At 41.4% G+C, this 23480-nt stretch overlaps 5 protein-coding genes across 11 annotated transcripts in view; 3 read left to right on the top strand and 2 right to left on the bottom strand.

The window, feature by feature from the left end:
- Positions 1 to 1824: 1824 nt before the first annotated feature.
- On the bottom strand, positions 1825 to 7115 carry C3H17orf100 (chromosome 3 C17orf100 homolog). The gene is given in 4 exon segments (XM_053743355.1): positions 1825 to 3499; positions 5774 to 6207; positions 6210 to 6353; positions 6356 to 7115. Coding segments are annotated over 3 exon segments (345 nt in total). The 5' UTR covers positions 6426 to 7115; the 3' UTR covers positions 1825 to 3499; positions 5774 to 6076.
- On the top strand, positions 6731 to 12800 carry Med31 (mediator complex subunit 31). Its single transcript, XM_047543031.1, has 4 exons — positions 6731 to 6908; positions 7767 to 7844; positions 8088 to 8184; positions 12500 to 12800. The coding sequence occupies exons 1-4, from the start codon at positions 6881 to 6883 to the stop codon at positions 12690 to 12692; spliced, it is 396 nt and encodes a 131-aa protein (XP_047398987.1). The 5' UTR covers positions 6731 to 6880; the 3' UTR covers positions 12693 to 12800.
- Kiaa0753 (KIAA0753 ortholog) overlaps positions 6852 to 23480 on the top strand; it is an 86149-nt gene continuing 69520 nt past the window's right edge. Inside the window, exons 1-3 of one of the 7 annotated variants that reach the window (XM_047543026.1) lie at positions 6852 to 6908; positions 7767 to 7844; positions 21767 to 21927. In XM_047543026.1, the coding sequence (XP_047398982.1) occupies positions 21835 to 21927 (93 nt within the window). In that variant the 5' untranslated portion in view covers positions 6852 to 6908; positions 7767 to 7844; positions 21767 to 21834. Of the gene's footprint in view, positions 6909 to 7766; positions 7845 to 8087; positions 8185 to 16455; positions 16697 to 16912; positions 16929 to 20296; positions 21567 to 21766; positions 21928 to 23480 lie in introns of those variants that run through there. The other 6 variants (XM_047543024.1, XM_047543027.1, XM_047543028.1 and 3 more) reach the window with 6 other exon arrangements.
- Txndc17 (thioredoxin domain containing 17) lies at positions 13898 to 16330 on the bottom strand. The gene is made up of 4 exons (XM_047543032.1): positions 16093 to 16330; positions 15503 to 15584; positions 14972 to 15047; positions 13898 to 14106 (listed from the first exon to the last, which is right to left on the bottom strand). The coding sequence occupies exons 1-4, from the start codon at positions 16235 to 16237 to the stop codon at positions 14038 to 14040; spliced, it is 372 nt and encodes a 123-aa protein (XP_047398988.1). The 5' UTR covers positions 16238 to 16330; the 3' UTR covers positions 13898 to 14037.
- Positions 16955 to 20235, top strand: LOC124978992 (collagen alpha-2(I) chain). The gene has a single exon (XM_047543022.1). It carries the CDS (start codon positions 17020 to 17022, stop codon positions 20233 to 20235), a length of 3216 nt encoding a protein of 1071 aa, XP_047398978.1. The 5' UTR covers positions 16955 to 17019.

The following is a 23480-nucleotide window of genomic DNA, read 5'->3' as shown; positions in this document are numbered from 1 at the left end:
TAGTCAGGAAGACTTGTTGTCCTCCCCCAGACTGAATGCTCCCTCTGGTGCTTCCCTGTCCCCTGAGCTCAACATGGAAGTATTTCAACAGAAATACCTTGAGACCTAGCCTTAGCTACAAAGCAGAGTACAGAAGGGAAGTTTGAAGCCAAGGTCAAAATCCAACTGCCACAGTCAATTATATTGACCAATCAGCATTTATATTTAAACTTCCATACTCCCCAGTCTAATTAATCTAATAGTTACATTGTGTTAGACAGAAACATAATACAAAGATTCTTCATAGAAATAAAGATACTTTCTCTTCAAAAAAGAGGGACACAAAGTTCCAATAGGGATTGTATCTAGCTCTGGAAGATAGCAATACCATTCATCTCTGTGCTATGATAATTTTTCCATAAATTTGGTCACAGTCTCATCTGAATATTCTGTTACCTAGAAACTAAATTGCTAAAGTTAAACTAAACTAAATTAAAGTTAATCTCCAACAAAATTTATATTAAATAATAAGGAGGAGAGAAATTCAAACCAGAGTAACTGAGACTGGATTTACCCTCTTACCTGGAATAACCAAAGAAACAAAGGCAAGCCCTATGATTGCTCCAGCTTACTACTCAGAGTAAGCTTTCAGGCTGCAGTGCAAGGAGGAACTTTGGCAGAGTCCTTTCATCTTAAAGAGATGAGGAGATAGAGCTGGGAGTATGGGGAGGCCAACACAGCTAGAATTCACAAAACAGAATGCTGAAAATGAAAGTTAGGTAGAAAGACAGAGATAAACAAAGTCTCCATCAAGTATCCAGCTGAGTGCTAATCCTTGCCTGTGTATGGGGAAACTATTCAAGGGCAGGAAAAGTACCACCTGAAGGAGAGGACCACCCCCAAAGTTCATATGCACTAAGTGCAGGGAGTATCAAGGGGAGGGGGACTTAGAAAATTTTGCCTTAGTAGTAAGAAAACAACTCTTCATTTAACCTAACAAACAGCTTAAAATCAAGACTCAAAGATCATATTATTTCCAAATAACTTAAAGTTACTAGAACTAAGCTCAAGAATAATATTTGTAGGAATACAAAAAACCAAACAAACAAACATTCAGTGAGGTTAAAATTTACAATGTCTGCCATTCAAACAAAAATAACCAGACATGAAAAGAAACAAACAAAATACAACTCTAATGAAGAGAAAAGTTAATCAATTGAAACTGTTCAGAGATAACAAAGATGATAGAATTAGACAGGGGTGTTAAAGTGATTATTAAAACTATATTGCAAATGTTTAAGAAATTAGAGGAAAGGTCCTCATATGTAGATTAGAAAGGGTTTAGGTATATACATAGAATATATGAAATAATTTATATATGGAAAATATTTAAAAAGACCAAATTGAACTATTTAAACCAATAATGAATGAGATAAAAAGAAAACATGATAATATTATGACAGGATTGGACAATACAAAAAAAGATTAGTGAACTCGAAATAATAAAAACTAACCAGTGAAAAAGAGAAAAAAGACTTTAAAAAATGAACAGAGCATTAGTAAGATGTGGGGACAGCTTCAAGAAACCTAATATGCCTGTAATTGACATCCTTGGGGGAGGAAAGGACAGAAAAACTGAAGAATTTCTGATTTTATTAAAACTTATAAAACCTAAAGATCCAAAAGGTACAATAAACTCACAAGAAACTCATAAGAAAACTACATACTGGAAGTTCGTAATCAAATTGCTTAAACCACTGAAAGAGAAAATTTGACAAGATGTCATAGAGAAGCCATTGTACAGAAGAACAAAGATTACGATAGAGCTAATATTTTGGCTGGAAACAATGTAAGTCAGAAGATAACAAAAGCAACACCTTTAAAGTTCTGAAAGGAGAAAAAAAAAAAGAGAGACTTATTTTCTAGCAAAAATATATTTCAGAAATTCCATCAGCAGCACCAATATGAGACAAAGGTCATAAGGAATGCCTTCTGATAGCTTTGAGGGACCTACTCTAAGTTCTCTGGTCAACGATGCCCTAGAAATGAAAAGAACAAGGTTATCGCTTAGAGATTTGAGAGAACTATTAAAGACCACCTGAAAGAAGTGCCACACTTGAGTTCCCTAACTCCTCTGTGCTAAGGGTAGTCATTATAATTCAGTTTTGGCCAATGAGATGCAAACAGAAGTCCTCGGGAAAGGTTTCCCTTCCCAACTAATAAGGCAAAATCTTGGTAGAAAAAACAACCACTCAATCCCTTCCCTTTTCCCTTCTGTGACTGGATACAGGTGGGAGAGCTGGAGGTACAAAAGCATCTTGTATACATGAGGCAGCAAGCAGGAAGACAAAGAAACAGTGCTAAAGATGGTATAGCAGAAACACAAACTGGACCTCTGATGGCATTACTGGGATGAAATGCCATAGGATTTACTGTTGTGTTTCAGTCATTTTGGGCAGGTTTTTGTTATTTGCAGCCATACAATTCTAACCATATAGATTACTCAGGGAGATATGTAGAATGGAAAGGGCTTAGACTGTTTGTAGGAGATACACAATTAAAGGTTATTAAACCAAATAGAAGTTGGATCAAGTATCCAGGACTTGGATATTTGCATTAGCCATACTGGGGTGGGAGTAACAGAAGGAACAGAGGAATGGGAATTCCGGAAAATCTAGATCAGGACTTGAGCCAAAAACCTTGCTGTTGGACCCATGGTTCTTCCATGGCTTGTGTTAGTTTGGGGAAAGAGAATCCCATCAATATCATTTTTTCATTTCAAGTGTTTTAAACACAACAGATAGTAAATATATATGATCAATTTTGTAAACTGCCCTCAGCTTATGTATAAATGAGAAGATTACGAGGAGAATGAGAAGTGCTGACTTCTTCCTTAGATGGATTTGTACTTAATTTTTCAATCCAACCTGGCTGGCTACCACTGAAGGCAAGTCACAACTACTGCTGACCACAATAAATCCAATGGTTTATTAGACTGAGCCATTAAAGGCTTTCTGGGCTGGGAATGGAGAAAACACTGCTCTTCACTCATTATAGTACACACATCGTGCTTAGCATTATATAGCATGTCATAGGAACAAGAGCACCATGTTCCTTTGGAACTTCCAAGAGAAGACCATGTGAGGAGGATGACCCACAGTGTGGCTAACACACACAAAATGCAATAGGTACATTAATAATTATGACAAACAGGCTTCTTTAACATACAAGAATCATTTTAAAGGTATGGAATCTGTAAAAGATATTTGTATGGCCGATATCTTTTTCTTCATGACTCTTGTCCTTTTCTACACTTTCTTGCTCTGTGTGTCTCTTTGGATTTCAGTTCTGAAACATGAATAAATAAAAATTGGAGGAAAAAAACTAGATAAAATCCCTCTTGTGAAACAAATTTAACAGGAAGAAGCTACAGGATCCTGTGTCCTTCATGGAGAATCAATCATACAGAAATCAGGTGTTTGTCTTTTTCAGAGTCATGTTCAAAGCAGTCTTCCAGATACTATTAAGAAAGGGATACAAGCAGTCAGTTAATGGAGAAAGGTCTGGAAGGATATACACCAAGATTTTGACATGTTATTTCCATAAGAAATGGAAAGAAGACATATTATTAAATTTATCTTTACATATATTAGAATTATTTCATTTGTTAAGTACATATCACTTCTGTAATAAAAACATTAATAGGGAACCCCACTACTATTATAACCTTATTGAACTAATAAAAACATGAAAAATTATCCCATGATGAAAAAATTTTAAAAGCAAATTAATGAGGAACAGCATTAAAGAGAAGCAACTACTTTATTCATTTAAAGAACACTTACAGAGTATTTTATTATAATGTACACACTGTCATGTTAAAAATAATTAGTGAGCTCACCATAGACTAAAATTCCAAAGGTTAATTATTCATTTATAGCAGAAATTTTCTGTGACAGAAGCATAGGATAGGTTCTGGGGTTTTATAACATTTCTCTCGGCTTGAGCCCCTATTCTAGGGGATATAGCTCAGTGCTGTCGAGTTAAATGCTCCCCCCGAGTTAAATGAAGAAATGTGAGTGATGACTTAGAACCATGCCTGGAAATAGTAAGTGCTCTAATTCACGAGGTCCACATAATCAGGTTCATTAACAGCCTTCTAGATGTTACCCTTTTGTCCTCCTGGGGTAAATATCACATAAATTATTGAAAGCAGGGATGGAGGGCTCCTCAAAAAGCAACATATATTTTTCTTCTGAGAGTTCCTACCCTGCTATTATCAAAGGACACTACTTTTAATCCTTTTTCCTGAATGTTTCTTAGGCCTCTCCACAATCCTGCTATGCAGAGGTGGGGTGCTTTCCCAGTTAATCATGCTCTAGCTTTCCAAGTTGCTAGAATCTTCAGTGATTTTCAACATTGGCACTACTGACATTCTGGGACCAGTGAAGGTTTGTTGTTGGTGGAGGGATGGGGTGTTGATCTGTGACTTGCAGGATATTAGTGGCATCTCTAGCCTCTACCTACTAGACACTGGTAGGTAGACACTTTCTACGACTCCCTCCCAAGCAAGAAACATCTTCAGACATTGCCAAGTATTCTTGGGAGACAAAATCACCCCCAGTGGAATCACTGTCCTACATCCTACATACAGAAGACAGATTTATTTTTAACATAAATGGTTACCCTGTCACTTCCCTGCTGAAAACCCTCCAATGTTTTCCTATTGACATTAGAATAAAACCTGAGCCTCAGTGTGACTTATAAGACCCTCTATAAGCTTTTTTTCTTTTTTTTTCCTTGCAGTACTAGGGATTGAACTCAGGGTGCTGTACTACTGAGCTACATTCCCAGGTTGCTTTACTTTTTTACATTTTGAGACAGCAGCTTCCTAATTACTGAGGCTGGCCTGGACTAGCAATCCTTCTGCCTCAGCCTACAGAGCTGCCAGGATTACAGGCATGGACCACTGCACCTAGCTCCCTGCCTACTTTTAATCTCCTTTACTCCATACCACACTTTCTTTCACTAAACTACAGCTGTACTAGTCTTTCTGTTCCCTAAATATCATAATCTTGTTCTCATCTCTCTTTGACCTTGCTATTCCTTCTGCCTAGAATGCACTCCCACGAGATCTCTATATGGCTCACTGTTTATACACAAAAATCCCAGGTCAAATGTTAATTAATTGGCAAGGCTTTCCCTGACTACCATATCTAAAGAACTGCCTTGCCTCCATCATCTATCACGTTGCACATTACTTTCCTTCACAGTGCTAATCATAAGAGAAATTTGTCTTATTTTCTTATTTATTGTCTGCTTATTCACCTGAGTATAAGCTCCATTAAAGCAAGAACTTTGTCTTTTTCACTGCTATAGCACCTGCTGAGAACAGTGCCTATAACAGAACAGGCACTCAATAAATATTGCTCTTCTCTACCTTCCTTAGACCTCAGGTCAAGTTTCAATAGCCTCCTATCACTTTATCTTCTGAGATTATTTTTGATTGACTGATGATGGACTTACCTTGGTTTTTAACATCTGATCCAATAGAAAGTTGTGTGGGTTGGGGGTACTATGTATAAAGATTTAGCACAAGAAAATAACTTACTATTTTGAAACATAAAAGCCAATGAATAAAATGTGAAAAACTGTCCCTTGCCCCCCAGGTTTTCAGTAGGCATATAAATCACTTGCAGGCACATGATCACTACATGGGTCAAGTTTTCAGTTTGGTCCCTCTTCCTGTTTCAAATGGTGACGGTCTTTTGAGCGCTAAGAATCCCAAACTCACCTGGTTCAGAGATTCAGTCTCTCTGTCCATCAACCCAGTCAACACAGTATCACAGGTCTGAAAACCTTTTATGCTGGCTTCAAGTTAAAATAGTTCACTGGGTCAAAAGTGGGATGATCCAAGGTGCAGCATGGTCAGTAAATGTTGGCTGAATCCAGAAACCGCAGCTTGACTATTTCTTACATTGATTTATGGGCTGTTCCCATGAAACTAAAGATGATTGGTCCTCCTGGCAGCTGGCTCGCTGGAAAGTGGAAACAATTCTGTTCTGGCTAAGGGCCACAGCCCTTGGGAGGCATTTCATCAGGCCAGTTTTACGTTCTGGTACGAGGCCTTCTTGTCCCTCTTGGCAGGCTCTCCGCGTTGCAGAGACATCTCCACCATTAGAGACTAGGTTCTGACGTGGTGGGACGACGTTTCTTTGCTCTGTGAGAGCTTTCCACGTGTTGAGAGGAAATCTCGAGGACATTAGGAAGTCGCTTCCCAGAGGGGGAGAGGGAGGACTCCTCATAGTGACGCTGGGAGGTCTCCACCTGCAGGGAAGAGGTTTGCACCTGCAGAGAGGATGTCTCCTCTCTGCTGTCGACGTCTCCTTGTAGTGGGCAGTCTCCACCCGTGAAGTAGACGGCTTACTTCCAAGGGGTGAGGCCATTCTGCAGGTGTAAGGGGACCAAGAGGGCCAATGAGGCCTCCGGAGGCCCACAGAACCCGTGTTACGTCACAGGATAAGAAATGACGCCAGAATGACGTGTTACATCACTCCAGGCACAAAAACGGAAAACTACGATGTTGTCACAGGTAAGTGTGCTACGACAAGATGACGAAGAAGCACAACGGTGCTGTAGGGGCTGAAATGTCCCTCCAAACATTAGACCTTGCTCCTCGGACACTATCCCCTTTCCATTTGTGGGCCTGTGCGGGCAAAGCAGGTCTGACCAAGAGAGCCAGGGATGGGCGGAGCCGCCCGCCTCGGAGCGAGGTTGTGCCCGCCCCCGCATCCCACACTGCCCCGCGACCGGAAGTGGGAGCCGTGGCTTCCGGAACCTCCCCCGCCATTCGGGACAGTTTTTCTGTCAGGCTGCGGGCGGTTTAGTGTGTCTGCTTGTTATGGCCGCTGCCGTCGCTATGGAGACAGGTGAGTAGTCCTCTGAACCTCGAGTTTTCGCTGATGGAACCATTCTCGGACCAGACCCCTTTTCCCGCTTCCCCGGGGGCTCCTTTCGGGCGTGATTCTCGTCAGGGTTAGAGTTGGGACCGGGAGGCGAGCATCGTTAGAAGGGCGAAGGCAGAGTTGCCTTTTTGAATTTGATTTGTTTAAACATATTTTCCCCTTAACATGCTGCGTAGACACCTACCCCACCGTCTTCCCGGCGTGGGCGTGATCCAAAGGACTTAGATCTTAAATCGTCTCCTCTTCCATTGATTTTTTTTTGCTTCTCACATTAGCTTACATAAGTTTGAAATACCGTCGATAAACTTGAGTATCATTGTATCTCTGATACTTCTATTTTTCACCCTCTTTGTAGTTTTTTTTTTTTTTTTTCAGTTTGAATTCTGAACTTTTTCCTGATTTACTGAGGACTACCGATTACTTAACTTAATCGCTGTTAGCAATTGTGGTTATGGTGTATTATTAAAATCGGGGAAGGCAAAATTATAATCTACCCCAGTGATTGCTGTTAACATGCGTACCTATTGGCCCCTAAGCTGTTGTTTTAGGCATCCTTCTCCCCATTTGTTTTCCTTTTTTTTTTTTTTTTAATGACTTTTTAATTTTAGAGAAACTCCTAATTTATTCCTTTTAGTCAGGGCTCTCCTTTTGATATATTTTTAAGAAAGGTTTTATTCCCTCACAACCAGTTTAGGAAGACAACCATACATGCCTTTCTTTATATAAAGGTGTAAGGTTTCTCTACTGCTCTTTCTTTTCTACAAATCAGTATATACATATAGTGACATTTATTTTGTTGGTTTTTGCTGTCTTTTCTCCCAGATGATGCTGGAAATCGACTTCGTTTTCAGTTGGAGTTGGAATTTGTGCAGTGTTTAGCCAACCCAAATTACCTTAATTGTAAGTCATCAATTATTAAGTAGCTAGCCGCTCATGATTTCTGACAGAAGAGATGCAATTCATAGTAGTATTTGCTTTTATACATTCTCAACTGAATGGGATTTTACTTATGCTGGTCTGTATATATAATCGAGCAAACTCATTGGTGGGAAAGTTAAATAAGATTCTTTATATCAGGGGGTCACAAGTCTGTAGTCCAAGGATTGGTTTGACCTACAGATTTTTTTTTTTTATGCTTTTCAGTTCTTGCCCAAAGAGGTTACTTCAAAGACAAAGCTTTTGTTAATTATCTTAAGTACTTGCTTTACTGGAAAGAACCAGAATATGCCAAGTATCTAAAGTAAGTTTAATTTTTATAATTCTAAGTATGTATATATATTATTATAATCTGAAGCACTGATATTTAACAGACTTCTTAGTTTCGTACTGGAAAAAATATGAATTTCTACTTTTAGTTATCACCACCTTAATATGAAACACCCTTATCTCTTAAACTTGTAGTATCTACTTGCTTGTTATTTCTGCTTCTACTCTTACCTCAGTAATCTCAAACAAATGAAGCAAAATAATTTTCTACACAGAAACCAGTTTGATTTCTTAAAAATGTAAATCAGAACATTTCATTTTCTTAGAAACCTTCAATGACTTCCATTCCATGAGGGACAAAGTTCAGTGTCCTTGAGCTAAAGCCATATTATGATCCGTTCTGTTTGACCTATCTTTTACCACTATCCTCACCTCACTGAGATTCTGATCCCAAGGAACCTAATACAGTGACATATCCATAGACTGAAAATAAAAGATCACATCGGAGGTGGTACTTGAATAGAAGGTGTTTGTTAGAGGAGGTAAACTTACCTGAGTCCTAGAACTGCTGTCTTTTTTTTTTAGGGCCTCATGCACTGTGCTAAATGTTTCACACGTATTAATTCACTTAAAGAAAACACACACACACACACACACACACCCACACCCACCATTCATGTTCAACAGACACTTTCATTTTAAGCATATTGTAACCACAGACCTAATCCCTTGTAATGGTAAAAATAAACCTTGATCTCACATCTGTGATTTGTTTTAACCAGATAGTCAAAAAGTTAACATGAAACCTTTTTAAAAAAACAAAAGTTAGAGAGGAAATTTTTCAAACTTATTTATCTAAATCAGTTTCCTGAACTGATTCACAAAGCATGTGCTTGCTATAGGACTCTGCACCCTGACTGGTTCTTTATGAAACTGTTGATTCATTTAATAAGCCAAAAGAAAAAAGGCTTCGCTAGTTTGCAATATGTTGTATGTTTGCAGATTTATAGGCTCAGTGTTGGACACTTTAGGCACTATCCATTTCAGTCTTGTGTTCTTGCTGAGATTTGGTCGTCTACACTCTGCCTGGAAATTTCCAGTGACTGTATCACTTTTATCAAGGAAAACTGACTCCAGTGTTAGCCAGATGTTAGAAAGTTCTTTCTTATGTTGTGATAAAATAAACCTACTTGTAGCTTTAACCTGTTCCAAGTTTTGTTTTTGGATTAGTCCTGAACTTCTCTTATCACCTCTTGGAGATTATAGTCATATAGATATTTAAATTCAGAAAAGTTTGCAAATTAATCCATTGGGCTTTTCATTTCATCTGCACAGGTTTTAGAATTTTTAAAATAGTTGTCACCCATTTGAAGATGGGAAGGGTTTTTGTTTTTTGTGGTGGAACTCTAGAGATTGAACCCAGGGGCCTTTTACCACTGAGCTACATCCCTAGCCTTTTTTTGTTTTTTATTTTGAGACAGTATCTAAGTTGCCCAAGCTGATATCTTCTTGCCTGTGTATCTCATGCAGTTGGGCTGACAAGCATGTACATGCTATCTAAAGATGGAAAGGTTTTATATAACAATCCAGATTTCCAACTACTCTTTAAAATCAGGAAGAGTGCCAGGTGCAGTGTTGCATGCCTTTAATCCCAGTGACTTGGGAGGCTGAGGCAGGAGGATCAGAAGTTCAAAGCAGATTCAGCAACTAGCATGGCCTAAGCAACTCAGTGAGACACTGCCTGGAAATAAAAAATAAAAGGGGCTAGGGATATAGCTCAGTACCCTGGGTTCAATCCCTGGTACCAAATAAATAAATAAGTAAATAAAATCACAAAGAGGTGGTAACTCCAGGTCTTCAGGTTCCCAAATGAACTGGCTGGAGCTTGAGGGCAGTTTCCTCTTCTAGACATTTTCCATCATTTGGCCTGCTTCACAGATAGCTAGTACATTCAACCACTTCTCTCTTTTTATCAATTTTTTTAACTACCTTTAACTGCCATTGCTTCCCTCCTTTGGATATTTGGTAGTGGTACTTTAGAGAGTTCAACCATAAACTGAACATAGGCATTCTTCAGATTCTTCAGATGTGGTTAGGGTATGGAGGACCAAATGGCATTTCATTTTTTCTTGGACAGGAGATTGAACCCAGGGGCACTTAGCCACTGAACCACATCTCCATACCTTTTTATTTTTTATTTTGAGACAGGGTCACTAAGTTGCTGAGGCTGGCTTTGAATTTGTGATCCTCCTGCCTCAGCCTTCCAAGTTGCGGGATTACAGGCATGCACCACTGTGCCTGGCAACATTATACTTCTAATAATTCGACTTAGGTTGACGTTACCTTTTTGAGCCAAGAAGGGTAAGAGATCACATTGTTCACTTGTGGGGAGCTTTATGCCAACTATAATCCTTCAGTTATTTTCATTAATGGTGCTTTGATGCTGCTAATTGACTTTTCTTATTTTGAAAAAGTCTAAATGTAGGACTCTCCCTTTGTGCCTCTTCTATATCATCTTGTTGATTTATAACCTACCAGAGAATACTGTAGCCTTTCAAAATATTTATGATTTCTTAATCAGTTATCTAATGTTTTCTGATCATTGTTTTCTATAAGTTTGATATATGATCACTGTGTCTCAGTTCTAATTGTTGACTAAATGGTTTTGGAGACCATTTTCTTGGGTTTGTCACATTTACTTATTTTGCAAATAAATAAATGGAATTTAGAGAGTTAAGTACCTTGTTCAAGGTCACCCAGCTGGTACTCTGAGCCAGATCTTTTTAACTACTGAACTACCAACAATTCAGGCAAATGTTTATTTTTGGAGTGTAAATGGAAATCTTGTAAAATCTGGAAGGACCATGTAGCCCCTGCTATTCAGTGTCCTCTCCAGACCTGCAGTATTGGTTTCATTTGAAAGCTTGTTAGAAATGCAGAACTCAGGCCTCAACCCAAACCTACTAAATCAATCTGCATTTCTTTTCTTCTGTAGTACAGGGGACTGAACTCAGGCCTCATGCATGTTAGACAAGAACATACCACAGAGCTGTATCCTTAGCCCCCAAATCAGCATTTTGAGAAATTATTCATATGCATATTACAGTGTAAGAAGTGCTGCTCTAGTCTATAGATGAATTCCCCAACTTTAGTCAGTTGCATATCACTTGCAGTTTGGGTTCTGTGTACTTCCTGTGTCATTTAGTGTATTTTAATAGTCTTAAATTTTACTTCTTTTTAAGTTGAAATAATTTCACTTACAAAATAAGTGGAATAATAATAGAGAGAATTCCTGTGTAGTCTTCATTTCTATTTATATTACTATGGATTTGGATTATTTTTTCTCCTGTAGATTATGTCTATTCTTACTAATTACTCCATATTTGGCCACTGAGAACATCTTCAAATGGGCTCCCAAGTTCTTTTTTTGACAAATTCCCATTAATGTTTAGCACTTCTTTTTGGTACAGCATACGAGGCTTATCTTGATTTTTCCCATCCTAGACCTGGAATTACTCATTTCTCCAGCAAACCCTGGAGAATGCTGTTTGAAAACCACAATCTGGGCACTATGAATGCTCACTGGTACCAGTCATTGCTTTTAGGCCCTTTTATAACACAGAGCTAGAATCTGTATGTATGTATACATGCACACACATACATATCTGTTTTCTGTGTCTGTGTATATATATATTAAAAGCCATGCGTACATAACATACTAGTGTTTTCAATTCTAGCTCAATAACACAAGGTTCATTGGAGCCTTCCCCCTTTTCTTATCTGTAACTTCTTTTCTGATAGCCAAAAAGTTGGCTCTTTATCCACAGTATACTTACTTGTTAACTCAATCCAAGCATATACATAATTTTAGAATTGCTATAGTCCCTGTGGAAATCTATAGAACAGTGTTTGTACATAGTTATTTTTTAAACTGACTCGCTTTTAGATAAAAATTGTCTTTGTCACTGTTGGTGGAAAACCAGTAGTTATAAATTAAACACATAATTGCTAAAATTAAAAGTTTTCATGTTCCTTACCTTGGAAATCACTAGACTAGAATAATATACTCCAGATTTTGATTCTGCTTATCACTTACTGTGTTGTGTGTTCTTGGGCAAGTTAATCTTTCTGAACTTACATTTTTCTCACTTTTGAAAAATTTGCTCATTAATGACTTGATGACTAGTTTCTCTGCCTAAGGGGATTGGGGTGGACAATGGACCTATACTACCAAGGTGCATTAAGTTAATGTTAATGGAAATGGTAGGCTGCACAATCATATTTAAGTGAGTCACTATTAGAACTGGCATTATTGACTTAAATTATGTTGGTCATTAACTTAAACCCAGGTACCCTCAGTGTTTACATATGTTAGAACTACTACAATATGAACACTTCCGAAAGGAGCTGGTGAATGCTCAGTGTGCGAAATTCATTGATGAACAGCAAATTCTACACTGGCAACACTATTCCCGGAAGCGGATGCGCCTTCAACAAGCCCTGGCAGAACAGCAACAGCAAAATAACACATCAGGAAAATGAAAACTGGAAACAGACCAGGCTCTTAAAACTGTATATAATGTATTTCTATTGTACAGTGAAAACAAAATGAGAGACTTCTTGCCTACCTTTATTGTGGTAGCACCTGGATGCTTTAGTGTGCTTTTTAATCTAGCTAACTTTTTATTGTCAATACATTTCTGTTAAGTCAAAATTGTTCTACTTTGTTTCCTGATGGACGGACTTGTTAAGTTTTTATCAGCATTTAACAGAATCTAGTAAGAATGGAAATATTAGGTGCAGGGGATAGGATCATCAAATGTAATTAACAATAAGCCTATTTCGTGACCTACAATAGGTACCTTGGGCAAGTCCTCTGTTGAAACGTTTTATCTCCCTTGTATCTATCGTCTTTTCTACCCCTCTTATCTACTGAAAGAAAGGACTAGAGTCAAGGACTTTTTAAATCACAAAACAAAAATCCCATAGAGGTTTTTACATTCTATAGAAAAGGAAATACTTTGCAAGATAGTAGCTTTATGAAAGAATCATTAGTATGTCACTGACCTAGTAGAAGGCATGGAGAAGATTGGTGTTTGAACTCTTGACCTTAAGCTTGAACAAAGCAGGGCTTCACATGCTTGTGTTCATTTGGGAAAGTTAACATTTGGCAGGTACTACAAACCATGTGCATGTTAAATGCTTCCTTGCATCCTTATTTAATCCTTATTTGTAAAGGAGGAAACAGCTATTAAGCACTAAAATCAGTGTGTCTGACTCACAGTCTAGAGTTCTTACCACTAGGTTGTCTAGTCTTCAGTCTCTGCCCATGTCCCAAAGCACATTCACACAGATATAACAGAACTGCCTGAATTAAGCAGAATGGATTAGATTCATACTGCACTTTCCCTAAGTAGTTAAATTCTACATTCCAAAAGCAAAGAAGTAGTTTTAATAATGTCTGTTGCTCTGCAAATTCCTGGAATTTAAGATCCTAATCCCTTCAGAGATTTGGAAATAGTCTAACTACTATTTTTTTTAACCTCCAATAATATATTCCTTTGAACTATTACTGCCATTGCTGAACTTATTTTACTCTTTTTTTTTTTTTTTTTTTGCGGTACTGGGGATCGAACTCGGGGCCTTGGGCTTGCGAGGCAAGCACTCTACCAGCTGAGCCATCTCCCAGTCCTATTTTACTCATCTTTAAGACAGCTATATTTAAAAGCAAATTGAAGGTTCATGAGTATTTTTAGAGCATTCTTTATTTAGACATAAGCTAACTTTCACATCATCATTTACTTATTGCTAAAATGAATTCAAATATGTAGTTTCTTTTATACTAGAGCAAACCAGGAAATGAAGACACAATTGCCATCATTAATTTTTAATCTTCAGAGAACAGCATCTCCACAAGGTTGGCCTGAAGACACTCAGATTCTACAAGTTTTTGAGGCTGTAAGAAAAGAACAGTCAAGTCTTAACCACTGCTGTGAGGTGTTATTTGGAGTGGAGCAAGTTTTATAACTTGAATGACACAAATATTTGAACACAAAAATTCTGCCATTCAGACACTATCAACTAGTTATAACAAGTTTTATGAAAACTGTCGACATTTTGCCTTAAGATGAATCATTAATACTTGGCTTAAGGGCCTTAAACCCCAAATACCAGGAAGCTCCACAGACAAAAACAGGAGACAGCAAGCCCAATACTGTCCTTTTCCCTGAACTTAATTTAGGATTCCAAGGGCATGACGGAAATAGAGGAGGTGCTGTTTCTTTTAAACCTGAATAATGGATTAACAAAATCATTGATATTAGTACTTTAAGGAATTAAGTCCACCAACTTTCTGGCTATTGAATTTTTAAAGAAAAGTGGCTTAAAAATATGAAAAAAGATCTAGTATTTAAATATTTACATTATTAGCAGTTTATTGGGATTGAGTAAGGGATGGTCAGCCAATTTGTGTATTTTTTAAAATGTGCTGAGCAACAATAAAATATTTGACATGGACTTTCAAGATCTTTCCTCAGATATAACTCTAGAACAAGTTAAAAGCTTTCTGACAAAATGAATTAGCTCCAACATATTTAAAAAAAGATACCTGCTGGGCTCAGTGGACCACATCTATAATCCCAGCAACTAGGGAGGCTGAGGCAGGAAGTTTACAAATTCAAGGCCAGCCTCAGCAATTTAATGAGACCTAAGTACCTCAGCGAGACCCTGTCTCAAAATACAAAGGGCTGGGGATGTGGCTCAGTGGTTAAGTGTCCCTGGGTTCAATCCCTGATATCAAAAAAAAAAATAAATATACTCACTGTTCCATATTTAATTAGTGTAGGCACTGAAGTTACTTTCAGTTGTTTTTTGAAGTCATTATTTGGATCTTTCCAACTGTTCCCCAAAAAAAAAAGTTATGAAAAAAATTTACTTGGTTAATACTATTTGCTTAATATTTTATATATTCTGATATTCACTGATCTTACAAACATTTAAAAAAACTTGAGGACTATAAATTACCCTTTGCACATTTTTCATTTAAAGTGTGACTAAGATGCAAAATAATGTAAAGTCAGTTAAGTTCTGAATTGAAACAGGCCAAATTCATTCAGTTACCCTCACATATGATTCAAGAGTCTGAATATATGCATTGTAAATTTGAATTTAAAAGGTTCTCATTTTTTTTAACTATCAGACTTTATAACAGAACCTGTGTAAATCTGAGGGCCTTTTCACCTGTTTGTAAGTCTAGCGCATATCTGAAATACAGTATATGTACATTGTTACTAAGATTTTTCTCCTAAGTCTAGCGCATATCTGAAATACTGTATACGTACATTGTAACTTACTAAGATTTTTCTCCTACTTGGCAGTGGATGAACACGCATCCTTCACTAATATGCTTCAGCCCCTCTCGAACAACTGGTTCAGCTTTAAAAAAAAGTTAATATAAAGTAATTACACATCAACTCCACAGTCCCTTCCCCTCTCCCCTAGTTTTGGTAAGTACTCAGACTTTAACCTGTAGTTAGACTTTCAGTTAACTGAGGGGGTTAAGAGAAGTCAGGTGTTCTCTTCTTGTCTTAGAACCACTTTGAGTGAGGACCAAGTCCAAATCCTGATTGTCTCTACGCCACACGCCCAGAACAATGAAAGGCATAAATAGACTGAAAGGAGAGCAATTGACGTATCCTGTAAGACTAAATCATTTGGGGAAGTGAAGGTTTTAAGAAGTGGGTTCCAAAGATCATCTGGGTCAGAATTTTTTTTTTTTTTTTTTTTTTAAAGGCGCATTCTTGGTGTGGCGGGGAAGGACTTAATAGGTCCCCACAGGTCTCCGGGACCAAGACGCCCTCCTCTATTACTTCTAACCCCACTTTGTGGCTGCAGCCTCGGTCTTCCCACCACTTCTGGGCAGTAGTCGGGTTCCCAGCCTCACCCTCCACGCAGTCGGGGCACCAGCTTTTCCCTTCGGCGTCCTTAGAACCCGTAAAGTAGGCGAAAATAGTCTTGCCCTGGTGCTGCTCCACAGCCCGATTGAACTCTTCGAAGCCGGACACGCTCACTTCCTCGAAGGTAGCCATGGGTACTGCGCACAACCCAGTGTTGGAGAATCCTTCCGTTGCACCGCCACAGGGTGGGGTCCTCCTCGGGGTGGGGAGAAGTCATTTCCGGGTGGGCGGGAATAGGGCAGTGCCTTGGGATCTAGCGCCGCTCTGCTGGCTACGGCAGCCTTTGAAGGCCATAATTAAGTAGCACTGTCTTCTGTCGTTTCTCATTTCTTTCGGTGCCAGTTTCCCATCCCAACTCAGGTTTCTGCCCTGATTTGGGTCCCCGTCCTGACTCGGGTCCCGGCCCCATGGACATTAGCTGCAAAACCTACAGGTGTGCAACACCTGGACCTTCAAGCGGCTGGGGAGCCTCATCTGCTCCCAAGCCGCCTTGCGCCTATTGCTATGGCGACTGAAAGAGCGGCCGGAAGCGAGGCCTAGTTGGGTGCCTCACTGCCCGCCTACTGGTAGCCGCGCCTCGCCCCAGGCCAGGTGGGCTTGAGCTGGAGCTGGGGGGATTGTGGGAGGCTGCGTTAGGCGTCACTGACCTGGGAGAAAGGAGATCTTGACCCGGCACACACTGCTGTTTCGTTTCCCTCATTACTTTTTCTCCTGCCTAGCTTGAGTGGGGTCCGGACCCTGGGGGTGGGAGCCCGGGACTGGGCGGAGATTGGGGTTGGGGAGGCTGGAAAGGAGAAAGGATGCGAGGGCCGAACCCGAATGTGTGAGTGCGTGTGTGGAGCAGCCAAGCGGGCCGAGTGCTAAGACACACAGTGCCCCGGGGCTGCGTTGGGGGACGAAACTGTCCCGGAGCTATGAGCGGGACGACTGGCCGTGGGTCCTTGCCCAGGCCGCGCAGGGGCGACCTCGCGGCAAAGATGCCGGGTCGCTGCGTGGGGCCCAGTAGGTTGGGACTGGAAGTTCGGCGGCCGTGGGGGAGGAGATGGGGTGCAGGGCCGTCTCGAGGCTATGGAGCGAGGCGCCGGGCGAGGTCCTCGGTATGGGAGAGGCGGTGTATGAGTGCAGAAAGGCGGCAGCGGCCATTGGGGAGGATACCAACTGCGGAGGTTGTCGCTGGAGTGAGCGAGGCTTTGGGAACACCTGGGACTGCAGGCTTTATTGAAACTGCAAGGGATCATAGGGCCGTGTGGGTGAACGGGGCTTTGGGTGAGCCCGAGGTCGTGGGACCCGCAGGGTCTGTGTGGGTGACTGGATCTGGGGAGGAGGCAGACGATAGGAGTCCCCGAGGTTGTGAGAGAAAAGGTCGTCCGGGATCTCTGGGGCATGGGAGTATTCTGGAACTGTGGTTGAAGGTGCAGGCAATGAGAGCAGCTTCAGGATGTGGGGATGGAAGCAGAGTGGAGCTCTGTCCTGTGCCTGCAGGAGAGGGACCAGTAGAAAGAGGTGTCCCTGGCCGGGCTTCCTGGGTAGAGACAAGCCGACGTGGTGTCACAGGACCCTGGGTGAAGGGACAGGTGAGGGCAGTTCCCCAGGCAGAACTGCCCACAGTCATGAAGTTAAGGGCAGGCTGTGAGGGTGTCCCCACTTTCTGTGGGCATGGACAGACTGGGAGGGTGCTGCCTCCTGTGAGCCTGTCTGAGACTGTGGATACAATAGGCTCTGCACATGCTTCAGGTCCTTGGCAAAGAGGACAGACTAGGGGTGTGCCTGGGACCATTAGGTTGCCTGAAACTGTGGGAGTACCCAGAACTCTGGAGATTGAGGTGGGCTGTGGGGATGCTCCAGGTCTGTGGGGCAGAGGGCCGCTAGTGCAGGTTCCTGGGGCTTTGGCACAAGATGCAGTCTGTGAGAATACCCGAGGCTTGTCGGGGAGGCAACACTCTGGGGGGATCCCTAATGTTATGATGGTACCCAGAGCTGTAGAGGAGGAAACTACCCCTATGTATGCCTCAGGCCTGTGGCAGAGGAGACAAGAAGCAGATGATATAGGCTCTGAGGGCATTCCTGCCTTGTGGGGCACAGGACAGCCTGTAGAGATGCCTTGTGCCACTGAAGAAGAAACTAGATGTGATGGTGACCCAGGATTAAGGGAAAGGGGACAAGCTATGTGGCTAGAGACAGGATCTGGCAGTGACCCAGGGTCATGGGAAGCACAGACTGCAGAACAGCAGATGGGTTTTCAGGGTGCTAGGGACTTGTGGGGTATAGAACATTCTGTGGGAGTACCCAAGGCTTTGGGGAAGGAGACAGACTGTGCAAGCATCCCAGCAATGTGGGAAACAGGACAACTTCCTGGGGGGTCCCAGGCTGTAGTGGTCCCAGGAACTTTGGAAGACGATAACAACTACGATGGCATCCCAGGCCTGTGGGAGAGGCAGCAGACTCTGGGAACGCCTCTGACTGAGGTAGAGGCAGTGCCAGGGCTTAATGTCAGGGAAACACATACTGGGAATGTCCTAAGGCTGTGGGAAAGGAGGAGCATCATGGGGGAGCAAGAGGATCTGGTACCTGCAGCTTTAGAGGCATCAGGGCTTTCAGATCAAGAGACCAGCTATGGGACTGTATTGTGTCTTTGTGGGAGAAAGCAGGCTATGGGGGTGTCTGAGACAGTGGGTATGTCTCAGGCAGCAGGAGTGCCCAAGCACAGGTGTGCCCTAGCAGGGGTACCCATAGCTCTGGAAGTGACTGGGCCTGGAAAGATACCTGCCAGAGTGCCTGCTGCAGTGTGGGCATCTGGCCCTGTGTGTCAGGAAAATAGTGCTAGAGATGTCATGAACCTGTGGGAAAGAACTCATGCTTCTGGAATGCCTGTGGATTCAGGGGGTCCCATGTCTCCTGAGGAGCTATGGTCTGTGGGAAAGGATAATGGTTCTGAGCCTTTCCCAGGTTCGTGGGGAAGAAGACAGGCTGTTGAGGTGTATGGTTCTCCGGAGGTACAGACTGGTTCTGGGAGTTTCACTGGCTTCTTGGGAAGGAGACAAACTGTAGGAACACCTGCGATTATGGGAGTATCCCCAGCTAGTGGAGGGCCTTTGACTTCCAGGGTACCTAGGCCTCTGCGAGAGGAAGCTGTCTCTGGAACTGTCTTTGGCTTATGCAGGGAGAGACAGGCAGTGGGAGGACCTGCAGATGCCAGGGTTTCCACCAGGATGCCCACTTGTGCCAGGGTGCCTGAGCCCATGGAGGAGAAGACTGGTACTGGGTGCATCTCAGGCTTGTCAGGAGGCAGGCAGACTGCAGGAGTATATAGGGCTATGGGGTTCCCTGAGCCCTTAGGGGAGGAGAGACACTCTAAAGGTCTCTTGAGTTTATCTGGTAGAGGGCAGACTACTGGAATGCCTGTGACTGCTAGAGTTTCCATGGCCATGGGAGTGCCCACAGCTTCTGGGCCCCAGATGGAGCCGGGTAGTGGCTCTGGTGATGACTCCAGCATATGGGGAAGGAGACTAGTCACTGAAGTGCCCACTGCTGCCAGCCGTCCTGGATCTGTGGAGGAGGAGATGGGTTCTGAAGGTGTCTCAGGCCTGTGGCAAAGGAGAACCAGTAGAACAGTACCTGAGGCTATTAGGGTGTCTGTCCCTCTGGGGACACTTGCAGCTGTGGGTGTTCCCAAGGCAGGGCGTGTGCCTGCTGCAGTGTGGGTGACTGGGTCCTCAGGGGAAGAAGCAGGTGTGGATGTCTCAGGCCTGACAGTGGTGAGGAGGCAGTCCACAGAGGGAGCAGGGGCTTCAGGGGAAGAGTCAGGAGGTAGAGGTATCCTGGGACTGGCAGGGACATGCCAGACTGTGGGAGCGTCTCACACTTGTGGGGGTAGTGCCAGGTTTTGGAGCTGTCCAAGGTCTATGGGTGAAGAAACAGCCTGTGAGAATGTTCCTAGAGTGTCCAGGACACGATTGGCTGTGGTGGTTCCCCCAGTTTCAAGAGAGGAGATAGGTCTCAGCCATTTCAGAGATCCCTCAGAGCAGAGAGGGAGGAGACAGGTTGGAGAAGTGCCTGGAATCAGGGCAATGGGGAATGATTTGGGACAGAATTATGTGGGGGGGGACAGATTAGGGAGGGCGTTCCAGTAGTATGTATTGGGAACAAGTTGGGGGATGTCCTGGGGGCTCTGTGGGAGGGAAAAGATTGTGGGGTGGTTTATCCTGGGTTGTGAATGCAGGCACAGGTTGTAGGAGTGCCAGGACAGTGGGAGAGATACATGGTGGAGATGTCCCAGAATATGTAGAGTGACAAATTGGGGGGTTTTTTGGAACAGGACAATGAACTAGGAGAGGGGTGTCCCAGGACTTTTTATAGGGGAACAGCTTAGTGGGGGTGTCCCTGGACTTTTTATGTGTTTGTATGTGTGTGTATGTGTGTGTTTACTCAAGGTATCCTGGAACTCTGGGACCACATAGTTTTTTCTTGGTGGAGAATGGACTTTGGGCCTTTGGCATAAAGAAGCTTCCAGGGAAAAGTACTTATCATATAAGTGCTCTGGCCCCAATTCTGCAGTACATTCTGTGGCTTCAGTCCCTGAGCCTTGGTGATGTCAAGCCAGTTGCAGTGCTTCACTCATGTTCCTCCTCCCATGTCCTTCTTGACTCATGCCTCTGTAGCCTTAGAAATAAGGAATCTTGGACAGCTGTCTTTTTGTTTCTAGAGATACATCTGTGTTTAGGCAAATCTAGTCTACAAACCTTGAATTTATTCAAAAGCTTAAGTTAGGGTTTTTTTTTTTTTTCTTAAACATTTAATTTTCCAATTGATTTACCTTAGGATTCTTTGAGAGAGCAATTTCCTAGCGTATTTAAAACTAGTCTGTTCACAGAAAATCAGCTAAAGAAATGTTGAGTTAAATTGTCTACTATGCTCAGAAAACTGTGTTGTGGGAAATAGAAGAATAGGACAAGGCCCTTAACCTTCAAGGAACCTTGTCTATCTGACAAGATGAGACATTTACCTGTTAAATAGGTAAATAACAATATGGAACAAAACTGACAAGCACCTGAGTGGCAGAGCTATTAAAGTGTACAGAGGCCTTCAGGCTAGGGGAAGGTAATGATAAGGACACAGCCCCTTTCAGCTTACTAAATGCTTAATATCTATGTCTTCATGAAGATTTAGAAAGGCCCCTCAGCTAATTAATGGCAGATTCTGGTTTAAATTTTAGGAATTGATTCCCCCAGGTTTACATAAGAGTCATTTGGAGTTATGTCTCTTTGGATTACTTGAGAGAGTGAAGCACATTGCTTTCTGACTCGTGGTTCGAATTAATGTAGAATATATATCCATAAAACCACCCTGCTACAAAATGTTAGTTTATCTTAGCAGAGCTCTGTTTTGGGAATAATGTCTTACCAGAGACCCTTAAGATTTGAAGTTTGGAATGAAAAGGTCCGAAGAGATTGTCATTAAAATAGTAAGTGTCCCCCTATTCTTTTGAAAATGAGAACTTCAAAAGTGGGTTGCTTTTATAAATTGAAGAAACTATCTTTCCTGTTTCTAAGCGATCACTCTTTGCATGAGGTTGATATGAGTTACTTTTAATGAGCACAACTTGTATTTTGATCTGTTTTATTGTTTAAAGACTGTTCTGAAAATAGCTCTGTTTCATTTTAGGAATGGTTTTAGGGAAGACTGTTGCCTAATGTCTAGGCCATTGCTCTTGTTCTTCACTATCTAACATAATGGGACCAGGCCAACCGACTCTTACCTGTGTTCATCTAATGTCCAATACCCAACTAGATGGAACAAGTCACCTCAGGAAACTTCAGACCCAGGTAATTTGTTTTTCTTCAGATGTTCATTACAAAACATTTCAAAGATCAAAAAAAGGACAATGAACATTTTGAAACCACCTTCTAGATTTAACAGTTACGAACAATTTGTCCTGTTTTTCTGTTTACCCGTCTGTCTCCCTAAAATTGTTTGTAGAACTGTACAGAAGTTCCAGACATTATGAATGCTTTATTTTTCAATACTTGTGAATAATTTCTCCTGAAAATAAACTCTTATATTTTATTTTAATACCATTATCATACCAAAGAAAATGGACAGAAAATAATTCCCTAATATTATTTAGTAGCCAGTCTTTACTCGCCTTTACTCAGTTGTCTCCAAAATGTCTTTCTTATAACGCTGTATTAATTTGAATTTTACAGTGAGCACCTAGATTCTGCTAATGTCTCTCTCTTTTTGTTTCATTGACTATCTGTCCTTTGATCCATCCTTCTAGAGATCCATCCATCAAACCTTTTTTTTTGACACATTTCAAAGTCATTTGCAAATGTGAGTACCCTTAACTACTTGTGCATGCATATTGTCCATTAGAATTCACTGTTTACCAGTTTCTTCTTTTGATATAAATTTTACATCAGAAATTTATGCATCCCATCACATTTCCTGAGTTTTGACAAACAGATCCATGTTTGTAACTTATGCTTCTGTGAAAATACACATTCCTATTACCCTAGAAAATTCTCATGTGCCCCTTCCTATATAATTTATTTCTATTCTCTAGAGGAAACCATTATTTTGTTTTTTCTATCATAGATTAGTTTTCCGTGTTCTAGAACTTCATATAAGTGCAACCTTACTCTTGTGTAAGTTTTTTTTTTTTTTTTAATTTTTATTGTAAACAAATGGGATACATGTTCTTTCTGTTTGTACATGGAGTAACAGCATACCATTTGCATAATCATACATTTACATAGGGAAATGATGTTCGATTCATTCCATTATTTTTTCCTTCCCCCCACCCCTCCCACCTCTCTTTTTCCCCTATACAGTCTCTCCTTCCTCCATTCTTGCCCCCCTCCCACTCCCCATTATGTGTCATCATCCGCCTATCAGTGAGATCATTCGTCTTTTGGATTTTTGAGATTGGCTTATCTCACTTAGCATGATATTCTCCAATTTCATTCATTTGCCTGCAGATGCCATAATTTTATTATTCTTTATAGCTGAGAAATATTCCATTGTATATATATATATATACACCACAGTTTCTTTATCCATTCATCAATTGAAAGACATCTAGTTTGGTTCCACAGTCTGGCTATTGTGAATTGAGCAGCTATGAACATTGATGTGGCTGTATCTTTGTAGTATGCTGATTTTAAGTCCTTTGGGTATAGGCCGAGGAGTGGGATAGCTGGGTCAAATGGTAGGTCCATTCCAAGTTTTCTAAGGAATCTCCACACTGCTTTCCAGAGTGGCTGCACTAATTTGCAACCCCACCAGCGATGTATGAGTGTACCTTTTTCCCCACATCCTCTCCAACACCTATTGTTGCTTGTATTCTTGATAATCGCCATTCTAATTGGGGTGAGAT

Source organism: Sciurus carolinensis, chromosome 3, assembly GCF_902686445.1.
Source record: "Sciurus carolinensis chromosome 3, mSciCar1.2, whole genome shotgun sequence".
In the NCBI taxonomy this organism is placed as follows: domain Eukaryota; kingdom Metazoa; phylum Chordata; class Mammalia; order Rodentia; family Sciuridae; genus Sciurus; species Sciurus carolinensis.
This window is presented reverse-complemented; position numbering and strand designations above follow the sequence as displayed.